At 37.9% G+C, this 27,383-nt stretch overlaps 1 protein-coding gene across 1 annotated transcript; it reads left to right on the forward strand.

Annotated features, from left to right (window-relative positions):
* Positions 1 to 14,596: 14,596 nt before the first annotated feature.
* Positions 14,597 to 26,385, forward strand: KIAA0408 (KIAA0408 ortholog). Its single transcript, XM_032407909.1, has 5 exons — positions 14,597 to 14,751; positions 18,749 to 19,111; positions 19,201 to 19,280; positions 21,061 to 22,390; positions 24,491 to 26,385. The coding sequence occupies exons 1-5, from the start codon at positions 14,617 to 14,619 to the stop codon at positions 24,662 to 24,664; spliced, it is 2,082 nt and encodes a 693-aa protein (XP_032263800.1). The 5' UTR covers positions 14,597 to 14,616; the 3' UTR covers positions 24,665 to 26,385.
* Positions 26,386 to 27,383: the final 998 nt, after the last annotated feature.

Consider the following 27,383-nt stretch of genomic DNA (forward strand, 5'->3'; position numbering starts at 1 on the left):
GAGTTAACACTAAATTATGGTCCCCTTGATGGGATGCTGTGGGGACTAGGAGGAGAGGCTCTTCACATTTGTTTGTAAGTTTATTTTTGGGTAGTGGACTACTCAGGATGTGGGCACTCATGCCACAGGTTACATTTCAGGAATCGTCAGCATTGACCAAGCTTGTTGTGAATAAGGATTTGTCTTATTCTTCTTCTGGGTCTTAGAATCCATCAGTATACCTGGCACAGAGTGGGTGCTCACAAATATTTGTTAAATGGAACATTAATTGGAGAGCCCAAGACCTCTCCCTAAAGAATGGAAGATAATTTAAGAGTCAAGAAGAGTCCTACTAAGCAACCGAGATCATGTATCATAAAGTATTTTGAAAATTGCAAAAGACATTATTCTAGAAAGAAGGTATATTTTAAATATGTCCCCTATAATAGCCTCTAAGTTTTAGTATGTGTAAGAATGAGTTCAGTTTTTCAAAGTCATCGCTTTTCCAATTGTTTCCATTTCCTTGCCAAGGAAAATAGAAATACAGTACCCTTTCTACTGGTAAATATGTTTGAAGAGTAGAAGAAAAGGGACAGAAAAAAAACTATACAAACCAGAAGTCAGAAGCCACCCAGCCTCATACACAGTCAGAGTTGTCATAGCATAAAGAGATTAAATAAATGACTGCTTTGCAAGGCTTCGAGATCATCATCCAGATGAAAACTATAAATTAAATGTGTACCGCCTGCTAAAGGCAAAGTTGGAACGTTTATCCCCAGATTTTCTTCAACCACTAAATTAAAAATCCTTTTCTCTTTGCATTTAGACCCAAGATGTAGATTATCTCAGGCCACAGGCCTCTTTAGATAGTCAGTGATCAAGATAAATACTCTGCTATTTGATTCCTATGTTATACTCAGAAGATGGCGTATCATCTCCCTCATATGGACTTAGAAGAAGACTGAATTTAGAAGTTGACAAGGCCAGAAATCAACCCCTCATGCCCCAAATCCTTTTCCCTGGGTTCTTTTCCCTTCCCTTAAACTCCTTGGAATTTTAAACTTCAAGGCACTCCACCAAGAATGAGAAGACCGGGATTCTATTCCCAGCATTGCTAGTAAGTGGCTCTGTGAACTTGAGCAGATGACATAGCATCAGGGCCTCTTTCCTCAGCTGTAAAACGAGAGGGTTGGCTAGATGATTTCAGAGGTCCTCTCTGGCTCTAAAATTCTCTACATCTAGAAACACCTGCTATGACATTTATGCACTCAGTGTTCTTCTTTCACCCTTTCCAAAATGTTTTAGTCTCTGGCCTTAGGATTATTATGCATGTAGACCCTTTCAAATCCTTTTCAGGATTTTCTTTTTTGTTTCTCTACACCTAACTGGTGTTGCTACATTTACTTTACATGAAGTATTATTTTATTCATGTCCTTACATATTAGTTCTACATTGAGATAGGATTAGTATGGCACCAGATATGCACGATTCTTCCAAATTCTCTCCAATACACAGAGCAATGATTTGGAGCAATTTCATATTGGAAGGCATAAATATTTAAATGGTTTCAGAGCAATCTAGATTATACCACAAATTGCATTTTTGCCATAAGGTTTTCGGCCATCCTGACATCTGCCTGAGAATGTCAGGCACTTCAAGATATCTGAATATCCCTGAAGGGCTGAGTACACCAGCATCAGTCTTTTTATGTACATAACAGTAGAAACTTTTCTTAAAGTTTTCTTAAACAATTTTAGTGAAAAGACTCAAAAGCACCTGTGCTGAGTATTTATTGCCTTCCTATGCTTTCATCTTCTGTATATATAGCATGGAAATTGAAGCTAATACATATAAAAATTATTCAACAAAAAGAGTTGGTAAACACTAGAATAAGTGATAGACACAGGGTGAAATGGTCAAAGTCTTTTCCTAGTTTTTGGTTCTGCCTAATTTCAGGTGAGCTTCACCATGACAAGAAGCAGACGAAGCACCTGTGGTAAATAATTACTAGGGTTTCCATGAAGAGGGCATTGGAGTAGATCCTATTAAGTGATACTATAGAGGATAGCCCAACATCATTTCTCCCATAACTTAGCCACATATTATCTGAAGTTCTGATAGGATTTAGAGAACAGTCTTAATTTTATTTACAAAGGACCCATGGAAATGAAGAGGTTTGGAGTGGAAGAGAGTGTCGGGCCGGGGTGATGTTACCAGATTATTCTGCGTAGGTGCTTTGGGGCAATCCCTTTCCCCACCCCAAGATTCTCCTCCTGTCCTGGTAAGGATAGAGGCAGAAATAAGCTACCATTTTTTGGGTGCCTGGCACTAAAAGTATCCCCTCATACTCTGACAACAACCTCATGAAGTAAATATGATTATCCCTTTACAGAAGAAACACACTCCAAAGTTCACACTGATAAGTGGTGGCAGTAGAATGGAAAACAAGATCTCCGTGACAAAATTCCCCGGCCTCCAGTTAGAGAAACCAGTTCCAAGCCCTACTTCTCCACATGGGCATCTTTCTATGAACTTTGGCAAGATACGTTATATCTCAGGGTTTTATCAGTAAGACTGGGTTAATAATATCAACAGATACATTTGCTATGAGGGTGAACAAGGATGAAGATATATTCCAAGTACTTAACACAGAGCTTTGCAGAGAACTGTCTCTCCATGAGTAACCACTATTATTGCTATAACTATTATATTGTTATTGCTTTTGAAGTCACAATGCCAGGCATTCAAAACACAGCATGATTTCCTTCAATTGTACTATAGTATAGGTACTAAAGTGCTACCATGAGCAGGTTACTATTTCTAAACTTTTGAGCTCCCCAAGAAATACTTGTCTGGAAGCAGGCAAAAAATCATGTGAAAATGAATATGTAATGTTTTAATGACCACACAGGAAATTCTTCAGACTTGAGGGTAAAGGTATTTTTTTTTAATTTTATTTTATTATGATATGTTAATCACCATACATTACATCATTAGTTTTTGATGTAGTGTTCCATGATTCATTGTTTGCGTATAACACCCAGTGCTCCATTCAATACATGCCCTCTTTAATACCCATCCCCAGGCTAACCCATCCTCCCACCCCCCTCCCCTCTAGAACCCTCAGTCTGTTTCTCAGAGTCCATAGTCTCTCATGGTTCATCTCCCCCTCCGATTCCCCCCCTTCATTTTTCCCTTCCTACTATCTTCTCTTTTTTTTTTTTTTCAACATATAATGTATTATTTGTTTCAGAGGTACAGGTCTGTGATTCATCAGTCTTACACAGTTCACAGCACTCACCATAGCACATACCCTCCCCAACGTCTATCACCCAGCCACCCCATCCCTCCCATCCCCCACCACTCCAGCAACCCTCAGTTTGTTTCCTGAGATTAAGAATTCCTCATATCAGTGAGATCATATGATACATATCTTTCTCTGATTGACTTGTTTTGCTTAGCATAATACCCTCTAGTTCCATCCACGTCATTGCAAATGGCAAGATTTCGGGTTTTTTGATGGCTGCATAATATTTCACTGTATATATATATATATATATATATATATATATATATATATACCACATCTTCTTTATCCATTCATCTGTTGATGGACATCTTGGCTCTTTCCATAGTTTGGCTATTGTGGACATTGCTGCTATAAACATTGGGGTGCACGTACCCCTCCGGATCACTACATTTGTATCTTTGGGGTAAATACCCAGTAGTGCAATTGCTGGGTCGTACGGTAACTCTATTTTCAACTTTTTGAGGAACCTCCATACTGTTTTCCAGAGTGGCTGCATCAGCTTGCATTCCCACCAACAGTATAGGAGGGTTCCCCTTTCTCTGCATCCTTGCCAACATCTGTCGTTTCCTGACTTGTTAATTTTAGCCATTCTGACTGGTGTGAGGTGGTATCTCACTGAGGTTTTGATTTGGATTTCCCTGATGCCAAGCGATGTTGAGCACTTTTTCATGTGTCTATTGGCCATTTGGATGTCTTCTTTGGAAAAACGTCTGTTCACGTCTTCTGCCCATTTCCTGATTGGATTATTTGTTCTTTGGGTGTTGAGTTTGATAAGTACTTTATAGATTTTGGATACTAGCCCTTTATCTGATAAGTCATTTGCAAATATCTTCTCCCATTCTGTCGGTTGTCTTTTGGTTTTGTTGACTGTTTCCTTTGCTATGCAAAAGCTTTTTATCTTGATGAAGTCCCAATAGTTCATTTTTGCTTTTGTTTCCCTTGCCTTTGGAGACATGTCTAGCAAGAAGTTGCTGCGGCTGAGGTCGAAGAGGTTGCTGCCTGTATTCTTCTCTAGGATTTTGGTGGACTCCTGTCTCACATTTAGGTCTTTCAACCATTTTGAGTCTATTTTTGTGTGTGGTGTAAGGAAATGGTCCAGGTTCATTCTTCTGCATATGGCTGTCCAATTTTCCCAACACCATTTGTTGAAGAAACTGTCTTTTTTCCATTGGACATTCTTTCCTGCTTTGTTGAAGATGAGTTGACCATAGAGTTGAGGGTCTATTTCTGGGCCCTCTATTCTGTTCCATTGATCTATGTGTCTGTTTTTGTGCCAGTACCATACTGTCTTGATGATTACAGCTTTGTAATAGAGCTTAAAGTCCGGAATTGTGATGCCACCAGCTTTGCTTTTCTTTTTCGACATTCCTCTGACTATTCGGGGTCTTTTATGGTTCCACACAAATTTTAGGATTATTTGTTCCATTTCTTTGAAAAAAGTTGATGGTATTTTGATAGGGATAGCATTAAATGTGTAGACTGCTCTAGGTAGCATTGACATCTTCACAATATTTGTTCTTCCAATCCATGAGCATGGAACATTTTTCCATTTCTTTGTGTCTTCTTCATTTTCTTTCATGAGTAATTTATAGTTTTCTGAGTACAGATTCTTTGCCTCTTTGGTTAGATTTATTCCTAGGTATCTTATGGTTTTGGGTGCAATTGTAAATGGGATCAACTCCTTAATTTCTCATTCTTCTGTCTTGTTGTTGGTGTATAGAAATGCCACTGATTTCTGTGCATTGATTTTATATCCTGCCACTTTACTGATAACAAAATCAAAGAAACACATCGACAATATAATACTAGTAGGGAACTTTAACACTCCCCTCACTGAAATGGACAGATCATCTAAGCAAAAGATCAACAAGGAAATAAAGACTTTAAATGACACACTGGACCAAATGGACTTCACAGATGTATTCAGAACATTCCATCCCAAAGCAACAGAATACACATTCTTCTCTAGTGCCCATGGAACATTCTCCAGAATAGATCACATCCTAGGTCACAAATCATGTCTCAACCGGTACCAAAAGATTGAGATCATTCCTTGCATATTTTCAGGCCACAATGCTTTGAAACTAGAACTCAATCACAAGAGGAAGTCAGAAAGAACTCAAATACATGGCGGCTAAAGAGCATCCTACTAAAGAATGAATGGGTCAACCAGGAAATTAAAGAAGAATTTAAAAAATTCATGGAAACAAATGAAAATGAAAACACAACTGTCCAAAATCTTTGGGATGCAGCAAAGGCAGACCTAAGAGGAAAGTATATAGCAATACAAACCTTTCTCAAGAAACAAGAAAGGTCTCAAATACACAACCTAACCCTACATCTAAAGGAGCTGGAGAAAGAACAGCAAATAAAGTCTAAACCCAGCAGGAGAAGAGAAATAATAAAGATCAGAGCAGAAATCAATGAAATAGAAAGCTGGTTCTTTGAAAGAATTAATAAGATTGATAAACCCCTGGCCAGACTTATCAAAAAGAAAAGAGAAACGACCCAAATAAATAAAATCATGAATGAAAGAGGAGAGATCACAACCAACACCAAAGGAATACAAACAATTATAAGAACATATTATGAGCAACTATATGCCAGCAAATTAAATAATCTGGAAGAAATGGATGCATTCCTAGAGATGAATAAACTACCAAAACTGAACCAGGAAGAAATAGAAAACCTGAACAGACCTATAACCACTAAGGAAATTGAAGCAGTAATCAAAAATCTCCCAACAAACAAGAGCCCAGGGCCAGATGGCTTCCAAGGGGAATTCTACCAAACATTTATTTTTTTTTAAAGATTTTATTTATTTATTTGACAGAGAGAGACACAGCAAGAGAAGGAACACAAGAAGAGGGAGTGGGAGAGGGAGAAGCAGGCTTCCCGCCGAGCAGGGAGCCCGATGCGGGGCTTGATCCCAGTACCCTGGGATCATGACCTGAGCCGAAGGCAGATGCTTAACCACTGAACTACCCAGGCACCCCTCTACCAAACATTTAAAGAAGAATTAATACCTATTCTTCTGAAACTGTTCCAAAAAATAGAAATGGAAGGAAAGCTTCCAAACTTATTTTATGAGGCCAGCATTACCTTGATCCCAAAATCAGACAAAGACCCCATCAAAAAGGAGAATTACAGACCAATATCCCTGATGAACATGGATGCAAAAATTCTCACCAAAATACTAGCCAATAGGATCGAACAGTACATTAAAAGGATTATTTACCACGACCAAGTGGGATTTATTCCTGGGCTGCAAGTTTGGTTCAACATCGGCAAATCAATCAATGCGATACAATACATTAATAGAAAGAGCAAGAACTATATGGTCCTCTCAATAGACACAGAAAAAGCATTTGACAAAGTACAGCATCCTTTCTTGATTAAAACTCTTCAGAGTATAGGGATAGAGGGCACATACCTCAATATCATAAAAGCCATCTATGAAAAACCCACAGCGAATATCATTCTCAATGGGGAAAAACTGAAAGCTTTCCCCCTAAGGTCAGGAACACGGCAGGGATGTCCACTATCACCACTGCTATTCAACATAGTACTAGAAGTCCTAGCCACAGCAATCAGACAACAAAAAGAAATAAAAGACATCTGAATCGGCAAAGAAGAAGTCAAACTCTCACTCTTTGCAGATGATATGATACTTTATGTGGAAAACCCAAAAGACCACCCCAAAACTGCTGGAACTCATACAGGAGTTCAGTAAAGTGGCAGGAGGGTAAAGGTATTTAAACCTTTAACTGGCTTATTTGCTGAAATACACACACAAAATTGTCTTAGACACTTTCTTATAACTCAGTTAAACTGAACATGAGCAGAGACATGCATGTTCAAGTTCATGCACAACCTGGAAATGTTGCTGGGGAGGCCTCTCTCCCGGCATTTCCAGGGTGGTTGGATTTGGCCACGGTCTAGGGAGCCTCTCCATATACTTGGGCTCTGGTACACCTCAACTGAAAGCGAGCACATGGGTTTTTCATTGTTGTTGTTTTTTCCTTCCATAATAAATATCATTCTTTCCCACGGTCTCTGATTTCCTCTGGCAGAAAGACATCAGCTATCACTGATGTCTGTTAGATACAGACCGCAAGCTGTCATAGAAACGCAAAGCTATGAGGTTGGTCTCTCTCTATGTCCCACTTCTACTTTATTTAAAGACAGAGGTTTGATACGTTTTCAGAGATCTCTGGAGCCAGCTACCTGTGTTGTTCTGCCACATCCAGACACCTACTTGTCAAGGCACTGAAGAGTGCTTTCTGACTCTAGCTAAAAAGGGGAAAGAGGGAGGAGATGTGCAAGGAGATAATTCTTGCCTGTAAAAAATGAGTTGACTTTTCCAAATAAAATCTAAAATTGGCCATTGTCATTGTGTGATATTAACACCAGCTCTTTTGGCAAGCTTGAAAATACTGGGCTCCATTATAAAAGCTAAAAATGTCCTGGACCTGGAGTTGTTTACCCAGAGTATGAGCTGGTCTAAAGTTACAGAGCCCTGGTTGGAAGAGTAGCTTGAAGGCCGCCTCCAAGTAACTGACGTCACAGTAGTCTCAGCTGCTGCTGCGACACTGGGCTGAACGGCTTTTTGACTTGTGAAAGGGGTGAAGGTTTCGAAGGGACTTGTCAGGACCGCTCTGTTGAATGGTTGGAGGGATTTTGCATTCCCATTTCTTGCAAAGAAGCAAGATTCACCGAGCTGAGACTTTCGTCTTTAAAAAAAAAAAACAAAAAAACTAGCTATTCTTCCACTGCTAGCTTGACCAGTGGTGGAACATCCATAGGATTTCTCCCCAGAGCAAAAAGGTATGTTTCTTTCTAGCAGTTTGAAATCGAGGGACTCATTGTGGCAAAATAGAGAGGGGCTGCTGCTGACGTGGTTTGAACTCTGGGCACTGTTGAAGCAGAGGGTTGGTTCAACATCTGCCTCTTTCAGTGTCTGTGTCTGGGCTTAAAAACAGTGGGCGGGCTGCATAGCGGATTTTACTGACTCCCGGGAAAGAGAGGGTTCAGCTGCTGTGAGTGGGTTTCTCAACTCTGGACTGACAGTGACATCCACCCTCTGAAACTGTGTTTTTCAAACACTGCTTCTCAGTACTTCGAGCAGCACTTTGCCTGCTGTGGGATTTCACTAAACGTATTTATTAGAATGCTATTTTTCACCAGGATGAAGACTGTTTACATTTACAGAGGAAAGTTCACCCCCCTTGAGACTGTTGGTATTTGAAAATTACAATGAAAAATAAATGTAGTTCATTCAGGCTGATGGTTTGCTCACTCCGTGACTAGTGTTTCTGTCATTTGAGTGGAAGTGCATGACATTCATAACCGGTTAATCTGCGGTTAGCGGGGAACCTTACCACGACATCTTCTGTTGTTTAAGTTGATTAATTTTAGATACTTATTTACCCAAGCCAAACGTTTCTTTCAAAGGTTTTCTAAGTTAAGAGAAGTAAAATCAGTGCGTCTCTATCTCGGAAGTTTTCTTTCTTCTTCTTCTTCTTCTTTTTTTTTTTTTTTGATCTTGGATGTTTTCTAGTGTGAGTGTATAACTAGAGAAAAACAAGGAAGGAGAAGATAATCAAATGAGAAGGCAAGAAGGATTTCTTCAGAATTGCATATAGTAGTATTGCTTTGGCCCTTTTGGAACATGAGGAACATGGTGAAATAACTAGAAATAGCAATGAAAAAATACTCCTTTTTGCCCTGCACGGAAATCAAATCATGGTTGTCTGAAAGACACACTTGCTGGTGAAACAGTAGGGGAGGAATAAGGTCTGTTAGTTAGTGGAAATGATGCAGGTGATTTGTTAACAGCCAGGAGAAAGGGCTAGAGAGTCTTGGAGGCCAATGGTGCATAATGCTGGTGGGTGTGGGCATGGGAGTTCCCCATCCCTCAAGGTTACAGAGAAGCAAAGCATCTGTAGGGCCAATTCCACAATTGCTTCTAGGAATTGTGAGATTAACTGTACCTACTGTGTGTAGCATTCCTACATGCCTTTGTAACCTCCTACAAACGAAAAATCTTTGATTATATGAAAAGTAGCATGTTTATGATTATATGAAAAGTAGCATGTTTAGAAAAAGGAACTAGGAGAGCAAGAAACAAATACTCAGAACAAAGATCTCAGAAGAGAGAAGCAACCATAGAGTCAGCTACCGTAACACTGTCTCTTTTGTTTGGCTGATGTCCAGTTTCCAGTGCGGGGGATGGTGGTTAAAACGGTAATGACCAAAGTGTAGGAAGAGCGGAGCATTCCTCAGACAAAGAAGTGTTACCATGACCAAATTGAGGCTGATTTGGGAAATTAATTTATTGTGAGACTCCTGAGTTGTTCTTAAATGCTGCTTGCTAGGAGGGCAGAAGATAAGCAGAACTATTTCCCTCCCATCACCAGGCTTAGGCTACCCACTCGCAACCCAACAATTCTGGCTTCCTGCTTCGGCCTCAGGGACGCAGAAGTAGGTTACACGGGTTATGTAATGCTACCTTAGCGTTGTTGAGGGGACACGTGCATGACTAAGTAATGCAGTTCCCTTGTTCCTTTTACATTTGCTCTAATAAATTTGTATTCTGAATGAAATTCTGCGTGAAGTGAAATAATACAGAGTTGGAGACAGGGGGAGGGATGCAGATCGCAGAAACCCTTCCTTCTCTCCCACATAGATGCCAATATCCGTGGGCGAAAAGAGTGACAACTAGGAACAAAGAGAACGTTTGTATCTGCCTCAGTAGAGAGCACTGAAATTGAGTTTTAGAATCTGCTGAACCACTTTACTCCATAACTTTTCATTATAGGACATTATGTCCCGACAAAGTGGCCCCATTAATTGGATTTTTAAAAATATTTAAGGAGAATTACAATAAAAGCAGTTTTATGTAAGATTTGTCTATTCCAATTTTTATTAATAAAAAATTGCCTAAATGTTCAACATGCCATGTATTCTTAAAATACTTGAAAAATACTGAGGGCAAAAGAAAGTCATTGAAAATATGAGAGTTTGCAAAATTAGATTTGTTTCTATTAATTTTCTAATTAAATAAAGGTGAAAATCATCAGTTTTATTCCAGAGAAAGAAAACATAAAGAAGGGAAAATGAAGGCAAGGAAGGAGGGAGGGAGGGAAGGACAGAAGGAAGAAAACAAGAAACAGGCATTTATTGAGCACCCATTATGATTCAAAACCATGTGAGGCACTTCTATTAAGCATTCTCTCTCTTTTCTTCGTGTAATCCTCACTACTACTCTATGGACCCCATTTTATTTCTGGAGGAGAAAGCAATAAATTCAGTCATATTACATTTGACATTTATGACACGACATAGATGCTAGGAAGGCCACATAAATCCTCCCACAAAAATTGGCACAGATACTGCTCTATAGGAATTTTCTTTCAAAGGCCTGTTTTTGATCCATAACCATTACATTTCCTGGCACTAGATTTTGCTCTGGCCCTGAAAAGGGGAAGCTCTGTAGATTGGCTCCGATCCATAGTAAGTGATGAGTTTGGCTCTTTGCAGTTAAGAGCAGGATTCTGTCTGCTTTGGGACCATTACCTGGGTTCATGTATAGTGCTGTTAAAGGAACAAGCCTGAGTTACGAGTTTTCCTGGATGATCTTCAGGTAGGTTTTTTTTTTTTTTTTTTAAGGAATAATCTGATGCCTTTTAACCTTGGTCTGGAAGTGGTTCAAAAAGAGTTAGCAATAGAAAGAAAAACTGGAGGGGTGCCTGGATGGCTCAGTTGGTTAAGCATCTGCCTTGGGCTCAAGTCATGATCTCAGGGTGTTAGGATCTCAGCAGGGAGCCTGCTTCTCCCTCTCCCCTGCCCCTGCTCCTGTTTTCTCTCTCTCAGATAAATAAAATCTTAAAAAAAAGAGAGAAAGAAAGAAAAAGAAAGAAAGAGAGAGAGAGAGAAAGGAAGAGAGAGAAAGAAGGAAAGAAAGAAGAAAGAAAGAGAGAGAAAGAAAGAAGAAAGAAAGAAAGAAAGAAAGAAAGAAAGAAAGAAAGAAAGAGAAAGAAAGAAAGAAAGAAAAAGAAAGAAGGAAAGATTGGAGCCATTTGCTGTGTAATTGTAGGAGAAACTTCATGATGATTTCTGAATATTTCCAGTGCTTAGAAACAGGACGGAACATGGAGTGTCATAGCACCTCTTTTCCAGGTAGCTTGAAATTAGTCTGCTCCCTTTCTATAATTTTCTTGGTTCCCTTTGCAACTCCGTCTTGAGGTCTTAAACCACTCCACTCTCCCTAAGAAGTCCCAGTGTTAGGTACCTGTTAGTAAGCAAGAGAGTTTCAGCTCACAGTTAATTACACAGAGTTTTAAAGCAGTCTGCCAGTCAAACAACAGGCACCGTCTGCATTTCCTGTGAATAGTTATTAGATGAACTTAAAAAGATTACTACTTAATCGGGGCGCCTGGGTGGCTCAGTCGTTAAGCGTCTGCCTTCGGCTCAGGTCATGATCCCGGGGTCCTGGGATCAAGCCCTGCATTGGGCTCCCTGCTTGGAGGGAAGCCTGCTTCTCCCTCTTCCATTCCCCCTGCTTGTGTTCCCTCTCTCGCTGTGTCTCTCTCTGTCAAATAAAAATAAATAAAATCTTAAAAAAAAAAAAGATTACTACGTAATCAAGATTAATGACAGGTTCACCAAAACAAGAAACAAAATTGTGTATATGCTTTACTATCTTCATTTTGTTAGGTCTTCATGGACGTATTTATGTGAGGCCGCGTGCTTCGGCTAGGGCAGGTACTGTGGTCGCCAGTCACCGGCCCACAGGTGTGGAAGGCAGCAAACGGGCAGAAGGATGGACAGAGAAGATGGAAAATGAGACTAGAAAAAGAGCATGGCTAGGTGGATAAAAGGAGACATGAGAGCATCTCGAATCTGAAATTAACTTCTTTTCTTGACTGAATTAGTCACAGGATTATGACTGTCAAAGGAGGTAAAAATGATGAAGCATCTGTAGCAAATTGTTTAAGAGAGTAACAATGTAGATCGCAATATTTATAGGCTGTTTTTGAAGGTAGAGCCCTGCATATAGCACTGATATTTTTTTATGCTTATTAGTCTATTATAATTCATTGATAGATTGCAACTCAAAAAAATACGTTTGGAGCTGTTTACCCCTTGGATATGCATGTTCAGAACAGTCTGATAAAAATAAAATTAGTCTTCAATGTTTATCTTACATTTGGGACTCGAAATACGCGGCCATCTTCTGCCGCTACTAAATGGGGCTTGCTGCGTAGTTCTGTCGGCTTCGTCCCACAGCTCCAGCACCCAAGCAGCTATTGACCCTGGGGGCACTGTGCTCATAATTAGCCTTAGCCGCCACCTGGTAAATTAACACATTCCAGTCACGGCCTAGAAAACTGAAGAGCTAGACTTCTAATAGACATAATTATCTTCGATGATGATTCAAACATTTTAAATATTCTTTTCCACCCACTAAAAAATATCAGTCTGTCTTTTTTTTTATTTCTTTTTTTTTAAAGTAGGCTTTACACCCAACGTGGGGCTTGAACTCACGACCCCGAGATCAAGAGTCACACACTCCCCCGACCACGCCAGCTAGGTGCTCCATATGACGTTCTTAATAAAAATTATTTTTAGTAGAGGGGCACCTGGGTGGCTCAGTTGTTAAGCGTCTGCCTTCAGCTCAGGTCATGATCCCAGAGTCCTGGGATCAAGCCCCGCATCGGGCTCCCTGCTCACCGGGAAGCCTGCTTCTCCCTCTCCCACTCCCCCTGCTTGTGTTCCCTCTCTTGCTGTGTCTCTCTCTGTCAAATAAATAAAATCTTAAAAAATATATATATATTTTTAGTAGAAGTCAGACCAAGATTTTTTAAAGGGAAAATGTTTAAATTTCTCAAACTATTTTGCATACCCTATGTCATTTAATCTTTGTAACAACCCTTTAAGTAGCCTCCATTTTAATGTAAATAAACTAAGTCTCAGAAATTTTAGATGACTTATAACAGAGTTACCAATCTGATATTTTAAGTTGCATCTTCAGGGGCGCCTGGGTGGCTCCGTCGCTTGAGCGTCCAACTCTTGATTTCAGCTCAGGTCATGATCTCAGGGTCCTGAGATGGAGTCCCGCATGGGGCTCTGTGCTGGGCGTGGGGCCTGCTTAAAATTCTCTCTCTCCCTCTGCCCCTGCCAACCCACACATGTGCCATCTAAATAAATAAATAAATATTAAATAAATAAATTGCCTCTTCAAACCCTAAATACACATACTCTAAATGCTAGAAATCTAAATATTTCAGTCACTGCTTACTGTGATCAAGGATATCCTTGCAAACGAGCAAAGTGTTTTCTTCAGTGTTCTGTATTCCATAGCCTAAACAGATTCTTGTATATGGTCCATTAGAAGCAAAAGAGAGAATGGATGGCTTTGCTGATTTTACGTTTTACTTGATGAACTAAAATAACGAAAATATTTTTATGATTTAGTTTGTTTTTTTTTGCTGCTACATCAGTCTCAGACTGACTACCAACTCAGGGGTCTTATTAATACAGTCATCACGTTTGGCCTGGGCTTGCAACTCTGAATGTAAAATGGAGACTGTGGTCCTGTACTGCTTCAGGACTTTAGTTCACAGAAACACGATCTGGTTGCATCAAAACAGGAGTAAATCTGTTGCAACAGAATCTACCGCGGTTGTATAGGTACGACAATACAGTGGAATTTCATATTTCTACTCTTAGTCACACAAAAATTCCATCTTTAGATTAGGTGGTTGCTGAAATGAATGCTTACATCTCACATATGCATTTAGCTATAATTTTGCTGACTGATTTCAGAAAGGGGGAAGAACCCATTTGAGAAAGGGGGAAAAAAAACCCTTTGGGCAATAATACTTTTTGACTGTGTTAGTTCTTTTTTTTTTTCCTTTTTTTAATTAAGTAGCCTCCATGCCCCACATGGAGCCCCATGCAGGGCTTGAACTCAAGACCCTGAGATCAAGACCCGAGAAGAGATCAAAAGTCAGTGTGACTTAATCAACTGAACCACCCAGGTGTCCCAACTTTGTTAGTTCTTCTTAAGCAGACTGTTAATCATCTCCTCTCTTCTTTTAAGTACAGTTTTCCTATAGTTTATGTCGATGGCTCTTAACAAAATGATAACATGTTTCCAAAAAGCAAATGGATTTGGAACTCTTTCTCCTTATGTTTATATTAGGCTTTATTTTAAAGGCAAGTGAGACTGCTTCAAATAAAACAACTCCAAGCTTCCAAGAAACAGTTAAGAAGGCAGAGACAAGCAGAAATACCCCTTCACTAACACTCACACGGTTGCCATGGACCTGCATAAGCAGTGGGAGAACACAGAAGCTAACTGGCACAAGGAAAAGATGGAATTACTGGACCAGTTTGACAATGAAAGGAAGGAATGGGAGAGTCAATGGAAAATCATGCAGAAGAAGATAGAAGAGGTACAAACTGATTTGTTTTGAATACATTGAAAGCTCAGAATGAAAATTCTCTTTGAAATTTGTGTTGTATTGAAAGCTGATTCTGTTTTCCTTATTCTACCTAAGAGATGCATGTCTCAATGACATTTACTAGACCAAAAATAGCAGAACCTTATCCAGTGGTATTGAAGGGACTGGGTTTTTTTTTACAGCCCTGCATGAAAATTAAGAACTTAAAATGTCATTCTAAAGTGTATCAATTTATTATTTTCTGACTAAAGTGCCTTGGTATCAAAAGTGAGTTGTTTTTGTTTGTTTGTTTGTTTATTTGTCTGTTTTTTGCATGAGTTTTCAAGCACAAGGTCCAGGAGGAAAATATAAGAAAAACATAATTGGTGGAACATATATTAGCAAAATTACAATTGGGCATTAAAATACAGATCTTTCCTGAAATGATTTATGAATCATGTCTACTAAACGAAATTATGTATTAGATAATTCAGTATAATCAAAAGGAGTGTCATATATCAACATGGCGGTGGACATGATATTTATTCTGGCAGAATGTGCCACATTTATTGGCACATTTGTTAGGAAAGGGGTTATGAAAAACAACGTGCCATGACTCTGATACAAATAGTCATTTTATCCCCATTAAACCATCCCTGGCCTTGGAATATTTCCTTTAAGTATTTACATTGATGTATTTTTGAGCTGGTTTCAACTGAAAATTATTTCTACTTATCTTGCATTCTTCTAGAGAAGTCCATGTTGTCACGTGGTTTGTGTACATTGCCAAAGTGATTCTTTTAACAGACTGTTTGGCCTTTATTCATAGGCAGTCAAAGCTGGTGCTTTATGTGTTTGTAGTGTAAATATTTTTCTTATTAACAGCCGTGTAATTGGTTGTGAATAAAATATAAATCGGCACGCTACGAGGAAAAATTTAAAAGAGTAACTATTAAACTGTTCCTGTAACAGAGCTGAGAAGGCAGGCATGTAGCGTATGATTCGACTGAAACAAGAATCCACCGCTCATACCTCTGTAGTTGGAAAATGTGTTTTGCTTATTCTCTTAACTCCTCTTTATCCAAAGACTAAGGGTGGATCAACAAGGAGATGTCTAAGTCAAATCAGAATCCAAAACTCCAAACAGAAACCTGAATTCATGGGTCATTGTTTCCCAAAGGTTTGGAAGGCCAGATAATTCTAGCATCCAAGTGGGGTGCCTGGGTGGCTCAGTCATTAAGCGTCTGCCTTCGGCTCAGGTCATGATCCCAGGGTCCTGGGATCCAGCCCCGCATCGGGCTCCATCCCAGGGTCCTGGGATCCAGCCCAGCATCGGGCTTCCTGCTCAGTGGGGAGCCTGCTTCTCACTCTCCCACTCCCCCTGCTTGTGTTCCCTCTCTCACTGTGTCTCTCTCTGTCAAATAAATAAATAAAATCTTTAAAAAAACATTCTAGCATCCAAGCAAAAAAAATTAAAGGAGTCAGGATTAGCCTAGCCAATTGTTTAAGCCATGTGGCTGAAATAATCTGCTGTCAGGTTAGATATTTTATTGTCAAATAATTATTCTGACAACTCTGTAGATTCTGTCTATGGTAAATATTAGCCTTTTTGATGAGCACGCATTACATGTATTTTAAACATAGGATGATAGTTTATAGAAATACTGTTCTTTCTGCATCAAGGAGATAGAGGGCTGTAATACATTTTCTTCATCTTGGATAGTAGCCATGGTACTGTTTATGTCTTGCTGCCTGCAATATTCAGCTCCATTACTGGGAGTATGTTTGAACAATGTGCTTACCCAGAATACCCATACATGATGCTCTTTCATACCTGAATACTAGCATTGTGCTCCCTTTATCATACTAATACACGTTTCTTTCCCACTCCCAGCTTTGTAGCCTATAGGAATGTACCTTTAATACATGTCTTATAGGCTACAAACGAGGGTAGGAAAATTTGAGGAAAACAAGAGGAAAGTATCTTCACATGTCACAGAGAATCAAGACATTTTTTAAACTAAAATTAAACATCAACGCTTCAAAAAATTATAACATGCCGCAAGCATAATAGACTGTATTTGTTTAACATATATCACTAAGTTGTGTGTATTAACTCAGACACAAGTTATTAAGCCATGTACTAAAGAATTGTGGATTCCCAAATGTGCACATGTGACTTGGTTCCAAGAGATATCTTCCAGTGAGAGGATCCAGTGTTGAGTGTTAAGATGCTAATGATTCTTTGCTCAGCCACTATCCACAATCATTGCATTTGCTATTGCAAAACCCAGATGTATTTGAAAACTGGGGTAATCCAGATAGAAACCCTAGATAGAGTTCCTAGGTTTCTGGGAATTCTTTTTTTTTTTTTTTTTAATCACACTGCAATCTCTTCTGCTTGTTTTGTTCAAATGATCAGAGAACCATAAACAAGTGCTGGGTATGAAGTAACACAGATTTTCTTGTACAAAATAATTTGTTTTCTATCAATAGCATATTATTTGCTTATCCATACCTCACTTAAATCCCAAGAGAATTTAAGATGGTATATAAATTTTACATAAGATAAAGTATTTCAAAACAAACAAAAAAAAAACAATGAGATGAAGACAGGAGGAAGGATCTTATGTGAATTGCATGCGGCAAGTCTCTCTTTCTAGTAACATAAAAATTAGCAGATTTCTCAATATTCAGAAGACAAAGGCAAACCTGTTTCCCAGGGATAGTACTTTTGTCCCTGATTTCGAAAATAAGACAATTTTGTTTTCACCCATAGCTCCTTAAAAAGAGGACAATGTCACCATAAGCATCCTTAGGTTAACATGAACTTTTGAGGGTTACTTTGTATAATATCTCTCAAGGTCAGCCCAAATCATAATGCCCACAATAGCTCATAACAAGTAATTTTATGAGGGCCAAAACGATTGATCCATGGCTGTAATTTGATGCTATCCTGAGATCATCCAATGATAGATGTGTAAGTATCTATGGAAATACGTGCACTGTATAGACTTCAGGCACCAACTATGCATAGTGCTTCTCTCTGAGATTTGGGTAAATATTGAACAACAATAAATCTGTTATTATACTCCTTGAATAATAGATGTGGTGTAGATATAAGTTGTGGCCGTAAAATGTAGTCATTTGCTTAAATAGTTATCTGACAGACTCCTTTGAAATTTGCCAAGCTTTCCCCCAGCTCAAGCCTAAAGAGAAAGGCCACTTACTTCCTCCATTTGGGGGTGAGCTGTGTGAGTGCCTGGAGGTAAAACTAAACTCTCATCAAGAAATAATTTGGGATCCACTTTAACATAGATAATACATGATGGAAGCCTTAGAGTTCTAATATCACATAGGACAGGGTCACATGTGTTTTAATCAGGATGAGAAATCTTTTTTGAAAAAAAAAAATCTCTTTTTAAAAATAAATCTCAGTAATACCGAGCAACATGTCAATAACACCAGCATAACTTCCAAAGGAAACATCCTTTGGTTGCACAATGTCCACTTGGGGAATGGAATGAACTAGCATACTATATGATACTGTCAAAATATTTAGACACTTTAATGTTGGCATGCAAGTGGAATCACATATTTTTAAGACATCACTTTAATATCAGTTAAACTCTTGCTTTTCTCTGAAAGCAATTAGAGAGCATGACCAGTAATTGATTCAGGACATTCCAACTTTGTAACAGTGCTTCTGCATCATTATGACATGTTTCTATAGGAGCAGGTTTATTTTTGAATGAGTTTGATTTCTACACAGAGGTATAGAAATTACCATCCATAGTTTGACCTACTAAGAGTAGTCCTTATGGTTCATCAGAGTTATTCTGGCTGATCAGGTTTTAGAAGTACTACTCAGAGGCATGAGCATTAATACCCCAGGATACTTAGTATATCATGATATGGCAAAGAGAACTCAAAATAGTGTGCTTCGTATTCAAAATGTTGACAAAGTAAATTAGGGGGAGAAAAAGTTTTCTCTTCGTTTTCTTTGCAGCTTTGCCATGAAGTAAAGCTTCGGAGGAAAATCAACATGGATGAACGTGCTAAGATCATCAATCATGATCGTGAGAAAACAATTCAAGATCAAGTGCTGGAATCTTCTCCAAATTACCCCAGTTCAGGACGATGTGAATTTACAAGGATGAATTACCAGGATGGTCTGGAAAAAGAAACTAAAACAGAGCAGAGCTTACTCTGTGAAGGAAATGAAATGTGTAAGGAACAAAAAGCAACAAAAAAATCAAAAGTAGGGTTTATGGATCCTTTGGCCACAGATAACCAAAGAGAATGTGAGGCGTGCCCTGGTCTGAGGACTTTGAGGGAAGAGGGCAGGAGCTGCTCTGGGGCCCTCAACTTGGTAAGTAAGATTGTGATTGGCCTAGAACTGTTTCTACAGAAATATTTACATTTCAAAGTGCTAACATGCTATTGCTTATATGTATAAAGGCTCTTGAAGAACTTGCCAAAGTTAGTGAAGAATTATGCAGCTTTCAAGAGGAAATCCGAAAGCGGTCTAACCACAGAAGGTGGGCTGGTATATCTATGATTATTTTATATCAGAAAATCAAGAGAAATATTGCTTTCAGTGAATGAATCCAAACTGCCTCCTCTTTATATTTGGTTAGTGCGAATTAACAATGAGTTATTAAAATCTGTTATCTTAGATAGGAGATAAAGACTTTAATTGAATATTTCTCTGTTTACTAATTCCTAAGCCAAATCTTCTCATTCTTTCCGTAATTTGACTGTGAGGAATACTGCACTCTTTTGGTGTTTGGTTAAGGTACACTTTCCAGAACAAAGTAACAAGTACCTTCTAAATGTAGTTCTTTTCCATTTTGAGTGTTTGGCCAGTGGACGAGTACGCAGCAAGGCTAACCCAGTTAAATATATCTTAAGATTTAACAATGTGGAGTTTTAATTATATAATGATGTTCTACTGAAGTATTTTATACCTAAGAGTCATTTATTTCTCTACATTTATTATGTATATAGTAGAAGCATACATAATTCTTAGAACAACATATTCTAAATATGTATACACACATATACAGTGATATTTAAAAAATGCTGTTTCAGTTTAGAAGCACCTATATAATTGTAAAAGTAAGTTTTCACCAAATTAAAAAATAAATTGGAATTCTCTGCAAGGTAAGTAAAAATGGATTGTTCTAGGATCAACATATTTCTCCTAATGAGGGGTGTGTTCCTCTTAGAAACAGTAGCAGTGTGTACCCTATTTCTCTTTAGCTCTTAGGAAGCTCTGAAAGAATTTTTGTATTGACTTCCAATAGACTTTTTTATTCAACCATATTTTATATGTAACTTTACCCTCCACCTGCCCATTTTGCTTTTGCCTACCATTTTCTATTATTGAGAATAATTATCTACACTTTATTGTATTCTATCTTGTAACATTTTACAAGCTGAAGAGATATAAATATGATTTATATTTATCAGTATGATCAATTTAATTTGTGAATTTATATTGTCGCTTTATTTAGGTTTTTTGTTTTGATTGAACTTCGAAAAGACTTACTTGCCAATTTTCTTTTACAAACCACACCTGGTATAAAGTTCTCCTTGCTATTCCATACACTTTAGAAAAAAGTTCAAAATCCTTAGTGTGTAATTCAAATACATTACAATTTAACCTAATGTTTCTTTCATCCCTCCCACTCTGCTTTATGATCCAGCCATACCAAAGTACTCTCTATTCCTTGAAGAGCCCACTATTTTTATTGTGGCTCACTTTGCCTATATGCACTTTACTGACCCAAAAAAATCTTACTTTTGTTTCAAGCCCAAATGGCACCTTCCATTTGGTATTACTCATGTTTCACTGAGCTTGTATTCAGATTTCTGTCACACTTCTTAGCTTAGAATGTCATTTCAAATTCAAGAGAAGGAAGTTGAGCTCACATGACATAATGACTAGGCATTCAGTAGGTAGAGCAGAGGTGAGGCAATATGGTAGGAGAGAACCTGGAGAAATGGGAATGCCGGTGGCAGACACCCAAGAGACTACACAGTCTAGTCTGAGTGGAAGAGACAGTTTGGGAATATAATGGAAAGATAGCTTGGGTCAGAGCATGTAGACCATGAATGCACCACTGAGAAGTGAGCTTTATCCTACAGGAAAAAGGACTTGGAGGTTTTGACTAGAGAATTTATAGGAAAATGCTGTTTGAGGAAGTTGGGAGTCCTTTTCTTACTGCAGACATTCATTGCTTAAGCCATGGTTTCTTTTGAGAACTTGTCCTAAATAAAATTATCACTAATATATCATGTTTTATAATTGTTTAGGATGAAGTCAGATTCTTTTCTTCAGGAAATGCCAAATGTAATGAATATGCCTCAGAGAGACCACATGATCAACCATGGCCAGGGCATTCTTCCCATCGATTTAGAAAAAGAAAAGCAGAAAAATAGAAAGAATCTAAGCACCACTGTGCTCCAAAGCAACTCTAGGAAAACATGTGAACTTGATACAATTGATCTGCAAAGAAATGAAATTCCACCACTTCCACCTCCAAGAAGCACATCTCGAAGTTTTCCCACCTCGTATTCCAAACAAGCTCATGAAAGTTTGAAGGGAAGTTTAGACCACAATAGCCAGATGGCCCAGGAGGGTCAAGGGGAAAGGAACTGCAATCCTGATTTCCTTTGGAGGCACAATGAGATTCCTATGCTGTGTCTAGATGAAGGGAAGACTTTGAAAGATGGTATCACGTTTCCTTCTTTGGCACCCAAAGCCAAAATAGATAACAAGCCTCCATGTAATGAAAATGTTGGACTTAGCATGTGGTCGTATGACACTGGGATCAGTGCAAAAAGTAGTCCCTCTCCATTGTGGTTTCAGAAAACCTGCTCGACTCCCAATAAGCCACAGTGTGAAAAGATGATTCCAGATCACCCTACTAAATCTCATCCTGATCTTCATGTAAGCAGTGAGTGTAGCTCCTCAGTGACAGAGAGCAATGGCCCATTTAAAAGTTTCAGTTGTGGCTTTAAGAGAACAACTAGGAATGAAAAACTGGCAGCAAAGACTGATGAATTTAACAGAATCGTATTTAGAACAGATAGAAATTGTCAGGCAATACAGCAAAATCAAAGCTACTCAGAATCATCTGAAGATCCTAAACCCTGTGAGACCTTAATTACTCATACAGGTAACATATCAGAAAATGATAATGTGTCTGATATTCGGAAAACCAGTGCCCACGTGCCTGTGCCCAGAGAAAATGTGCCTGACAATCCCACCAAAATATCCACAACAGGCCTAGTCAGACAAATGCAGGAACACATGAGCCCCAGCAGTTACCGGAGTATGCTCCAAGAGCATGACTGGAGACCCAGTAATTTGTCTGGCCGGCCAAGATCAGCGGATCCTAGGTCAAATTATGGTGTTGTGGAAAAGCTGCTGAAAACCTATGAGACATCAACAGGGTCTGCGTTGCAAAATTCTAAATGCTTCCAGGATAACTGGACCAGATGTAATTCTGATGTCAGCAGTGGGCCCACGTTAAGTCAGCAGTTAGAAAGACTTCAGTTAGAACAAGAGTTTCAGCAAAAGCCAGCTATGTGTGGAGCACAGCACGGAAAGCGAGGAGTAGATTGGAGAAAGATAACAGAGGTGAGAAAGCAATTAATGTATGTTGGGAGAACTGCATCCATATGTAGCTCAGAGTTCAGTCAATTGCCCATATATAAATAGAATGGAGGCACATGTTTTGGCATCTTCTTAACTTCTCAACCCTTTATTTGTGAATAAGTGTAAACCTTAGGATTGTAACTCAATATGAACTTCTTAAAATACAGTTTTTTTAAGATTGGGAATAGTACATTATAACTTCTTTAAAATTCTAAAATGGGACAACATAAATAAAATAAATGGACTCAAGAACCTCAAGAAGATCCAATGTTTGTTGTAAGTTTCTTTCTTGAAAAAAACATTCCAAATGCACATTTATTGGTTTATAGGATTTTATTCTTTTAGTGTTTATATTTTAAAAAGAGTATTGGAAATATTTTAAAAATAATTTCTTGCACTTTTCAGTTGTTGGCTATGATTGGTTCAGTCATTCCCAGCATTTGATTCATGTTCTTTCTCATGGGATTAGTCACATGGATGTGACTATGGGTCTAACACATCATAAAATAATGCCTCATAAAGTTCTCTTATTTGTGGAGCAGAAAGGCAGTACATGGAAATAAAATGATATTATAGCTTAAAAATGTTTAAGGTCATTCTTATTTGTGTAAATTCCTAACATGAAAATTGTCCCCCCGCAAAAAATAAACTGTTATTCTTTTTTTGTTCCAGTCTGTTTGCAAAAGAATATAGTTTTCCTTAGCTATAGGAGGAAAAGATGTTGAAGAGATTGGTATTTACAGCAAAGAGCTATCCAACAATCCCTTTTTATGCATAATTTACAAAAAGTTACATGGTGACAGATTGTTATAATTAGCTAATATTTCAAAAAATCGTATTTTTGCAAAATGCAGTGTGTTTGCAGTATAGTTTTAAACTATGCAGGTTGCCTCCTTCTGGTGTGAAAATTATTTTTATGTGGCTTTCAACCCCATAAAAATACCAGTTTTTGTTCATTTTATCAGAAACCTTGCCTGTTTGTACAAGGTACAAAACCCTGATTTTGTATTTCTCCATTTTTTAGTTGAGTCCCTAAGTACATGGGAAGCCCTACAAGTTTCAGATGGCAAATGGAAATGTATAAAATAACCAGTTAAATATTCATCAGCTACATTTTTGCATTGGTTGGGGGTTTGGGAGGGGCCCTCTACCGTAGATTCTTAAGAGTAGTTCTTCATCCCCTCCCTCACCCAGCTGCGGGAGCAAATCTAAAAAAGTAAGATTCCAAAGAGAGAAAAATAAATTGCAGGTTATTGTCATAGAAATAGAGGCCATCTTACTACCCATCTCAGATGAAAGAGCATAGGCTTTGTTAAGAAAGTCAATAATAATACTGGTATAAAATGTGTGGTGGAAACTTTTTAATTTTTTTTTTAACTGCAAGTGTCTAAGAATGTTTTTCTTCCATTAAAATAGAAAGAAAGAAGACATGAAAGAAAAGGAAGGGACAGGAAGGAAAAGGTTTTAAGTCATCTGATGATGCCCAATATAGATAATGATTTTGTATTAGCAATTACAATGAAGTTATATTTTGAAGTATTTTAGTGATAATTTTGAAACTTTTGAGAAATAGTATAGTGGTTCTTGGTGGGGAAAAAAGATAGCATCAGACAAATCATTTGGTGATCTGTGTGCCTTTTGCTTAATGACCTCTGCAAGTGCCAATAACTTGACATAAATGAGCATGGTTTCTTCTATAAATTATTATCTTTTTGTATCTTTTGTATCTATTATACATCCTAGTATCCCATTAAGAAACATCTATAATTCCATCATCAAAGTTATCTAACAGAAACTTTTGAATCCTGAACTCATAATTAGCTGTAAAAAGAGATCAGTTGTATTAAAATTTGGCAGTGTGAAAAGATCTACAAGATTATCAAATGCCATATTCCTTATTAAAAGTGAGTTGCTTTTGATTCAAGACCACAAATATTAGACAATTACCTTCTTCAGTTATCCATGCTTCTACTTGCTTGTAAATATGCTAATACATTAACCTTGTAGGTGGGATCCATAATATATATTCAGCCCATTGTTGGTGCCTGTATAGTGAAATGGATGTCTTCCTTTGTCTCTTAGGAATCCATGGCAGTGAAATCTCCACATGGAAAAGGGTTTTCCCGACCTGCTAGACCAGCAAATCGCCGTCTCCCATCTAGATGGGCCTCGAGGTCTCCATCAGCGCCCCCTGCCTTGCGGAGAACTGCCCCTAGCTATACCATTTCTCTGCGATCTGCAGCGTCGATGGTCTGAGTCCCTGGCCTGGATTGCTAGATGACAAAAGTCCTAATTGCCAAACAGAGCGTTCAGAGTGTTTACAGCCAATCCTGTCTCTTCTCTGTCTTTCAAGATCACTGGGACACACAATTTAAATCTTAACTTCTCATCAGTCTTCAGTGTTTTTAATCTATGGAATAATTATCTTCCTGTATTTTGATTTCTTAGATCAGAATTTTTTAATGCCATCCTCATTAATTTGCCAATATGATTTAAGTTGAAACAATGTACTATATTGTATATTCTAACTTTCTTGCAAGTGGCAGAAAGCAAGGTTATGTGCATGGCCATGTGTTTGTAGATGCATGTGTTGAAATAGGAAGTATCCTAGTATGTATTTAGATAAGAAAAACGTATGTGCTAGTGTTGACTTTGAAATTATAACATGTAAACCTATGTATCTTTCTGTTTATTTAAAATTTTTGAAAATATACAGTACTATTTATATTTTGTATACCTTTTAATAGGTATCCACTTAAGGCATTTGAGGTACATATATTAACTAACCACTTTCTTGACCCCAACTACATTGAAAAATAAGAATTGTACACATTAATAACATTTGGTAGATTTCTAAATACAACTCATAAATAGTTTCTTAACTGATGTAAGGATGGACTAATATCATTAATCTCCTTGTTTACTCTCTTAAATAAATAAAATTGTCACAGGTTTAATAGTTCAGGCTTCTAAAGCAAACATAAAATGTTCACAAAATCTTTTGTATATCATTCGGTAGTCTATTATGGCTTTAACTGAGTACTTGATCCCCAGAGCCATATCATGAGACTGCCTTAGAAATAACAAGACTTAAAAATGTACTTACTTGGAATCCTTAAATAGGATATGAAAAGAAATTCAGTTATGTTGAATTCTACTTTTTTGTTAAATTGTATAGATTTTAGTTAAGCTCCTTTATTTGAACGCATATTTAGAGGTAAGTCATTTCCTTTTTCTTCTTTCTAACTTTTCCCCAAAATTAGTAGGTAAAAAACTGATTCACTTTTTTTATTAACAAGAAAGATTAGGAATGATATTTGATTGAGAGCTGAATTATAATATATTTCTTATAGTGTGCTACATAAAAAAAAGCCTTAAACTAAACTTTGGCATCCATGAATAGCATAAGGAACAGAAATGTGTATTTTAGCCACAATTTGCATCCAGTGAACACATAAGATCTATGTTGAGACTGAAGGAAGTATGAATGTTGAGGTGCTTGGAATTTTACATGGAAGATCTTAGAAGCAACTTTGCTCTCCATTGTCTCTCTATAAAACCAACTTTGGTATTAGATATGAATTCTATTTAAGTTTTTCTTTTACTACCAGAAAGGTTAAGAAAGTCTAGTGACAAGTATTCAAAGACCTTCTTCTTATGATATATTCTAACAATTAAGAAAAATTCATTGCATTATACATCATGACCTGAGGTAAAGTAAATAATTTCCAAATCCCAGACTGCCTTAAAAGGCTCGAGACTGTTTGTTGTGTGGTGATAGACAGATTCATGCTTCCCAATAAGGAAAGTTTATAGGAGTTGAGATGAATTAAACTTCTAGAATATGAAGTTGGAGCAGATGATAAGGAAGGGCTAGAGATCCACTCTTTTCTGGAATAGGTTGAGGAGAATAGGTATAAACTCTTCTTTAAATATTTGTTAGAATTTGCCTGTGAAGCCATCTGGTCCTGGACTTCTGTTTGTTGGGAGTTTTCTGGTTACTGATTCAATTTTTTTTGCTGGTAATTGGTCTGTTCAAATTTCCTATTTCTTCCTGTTTCAGTTTTGGTGGGTTATATGTTTCTAGGAATTTATCCCTTTCTTCTAGATTGTCCAGTTTGTTGGCATGTAGTTTTTCATAATATTCTCTTATAATTGTTTCTATTTCTGTGGTGTTTAGATCCACTCTTTTAATTCTTGTTTCTTTCAGGAATATCTTTTTCCATAGGAAACCTATCAGAGAAAAGTAACCTAGACACCAAGTCATGTCACTTATATTACATGCTTTTCATGTTCATGTAGAAGGGTGGGGAGGAAAGGGAAGTGGTAGCCTGTGGCATACAATAATGGTCCTGTTAGGAAGATGCTGCTATGTGGTAGTCTGTGGCATAACCGTGATGGACCCGTTAGGAAGGTGCCGCTATGTTACATTGGAGAGACTGCCCAAGAACTGGGCAACATACCTGCTCCCCTCCATCACTATATCCCAGGTAGTCTGATGTGGCTCTATGGTTCCTACCTTTAACTACAAGTCAAAATATTGAGGATCTCTTTTCAAAAATTAGATTCCTGACCTCATCCCATAATTACTAAAGGAGAATTTCCAGGGGCACAGAGGGGGATCTGGAGTCTAATAAAACAATAACAGCAACAACAAAAAGAAAGCAAAATATTTGATGATTAAAGAGATTTGGAAGCAGTGACATTGATTGATGCTCAAATAGATGGGCACCATTAGGTAGTCATGTTACTTCCCTGGGACTTGCTTTTGTTACCTGTAAAATAAAAGGGTTATATTATCAGGCATACAATTTTAAGTCACCTTTTCTATTACTACTTGAATGAAACAGTGGGACACATTTTATGGGACACATTTTAACTTCTTCCTATGTTGACTAAAATCATAGAATATTAGAGTTGAAAAGAAACTTAGTACCTAGTCCAACTACTTGATTGTAAAGACGAGGAAACTAAA

This window comes from Phoca vitulina, unplaced genomic scaffold (genome assembly GCF_004348235.1).
Source record: "Phoca vitulina isolate PV1807 unplaced genomic scaffold, GSC_HSeal_1.0 scaffold9, whole genome shotgun sequence".
Taxonomy (NCBI): domain Eukaryota; kingdom Metazoa; phylum Chordata; class Mammalia; order Carnivora; family Phocidae; genus Phoca; species Phoca vitulina.

Excerpts from the sequence above, each read along its gene's own strand:
- KIAA0408 (XM_032407909.1), top strand. The coding sequence starts at position 14,617 with ATGGACCTGCATAAGCAGTGGGAGAACACAGAAGCTAACTGGCACAAG. Across the intron at positions 19,281-21,060 it reads AAGCGGTCTAACCACAGAAG|GATGAAGTCAGATTCTTTTC; the intron begins GTGGGCTGGTAT and ends ATAATTGTTTAG. Across the intron at positions 22,391-24,490 it reads ATTGGAGAAAGATAACAGAG|GAATCCATGGCAGTGAAATC; the intron begins GTGAGAAAGCAA and ends TTTGTCTCTTAG.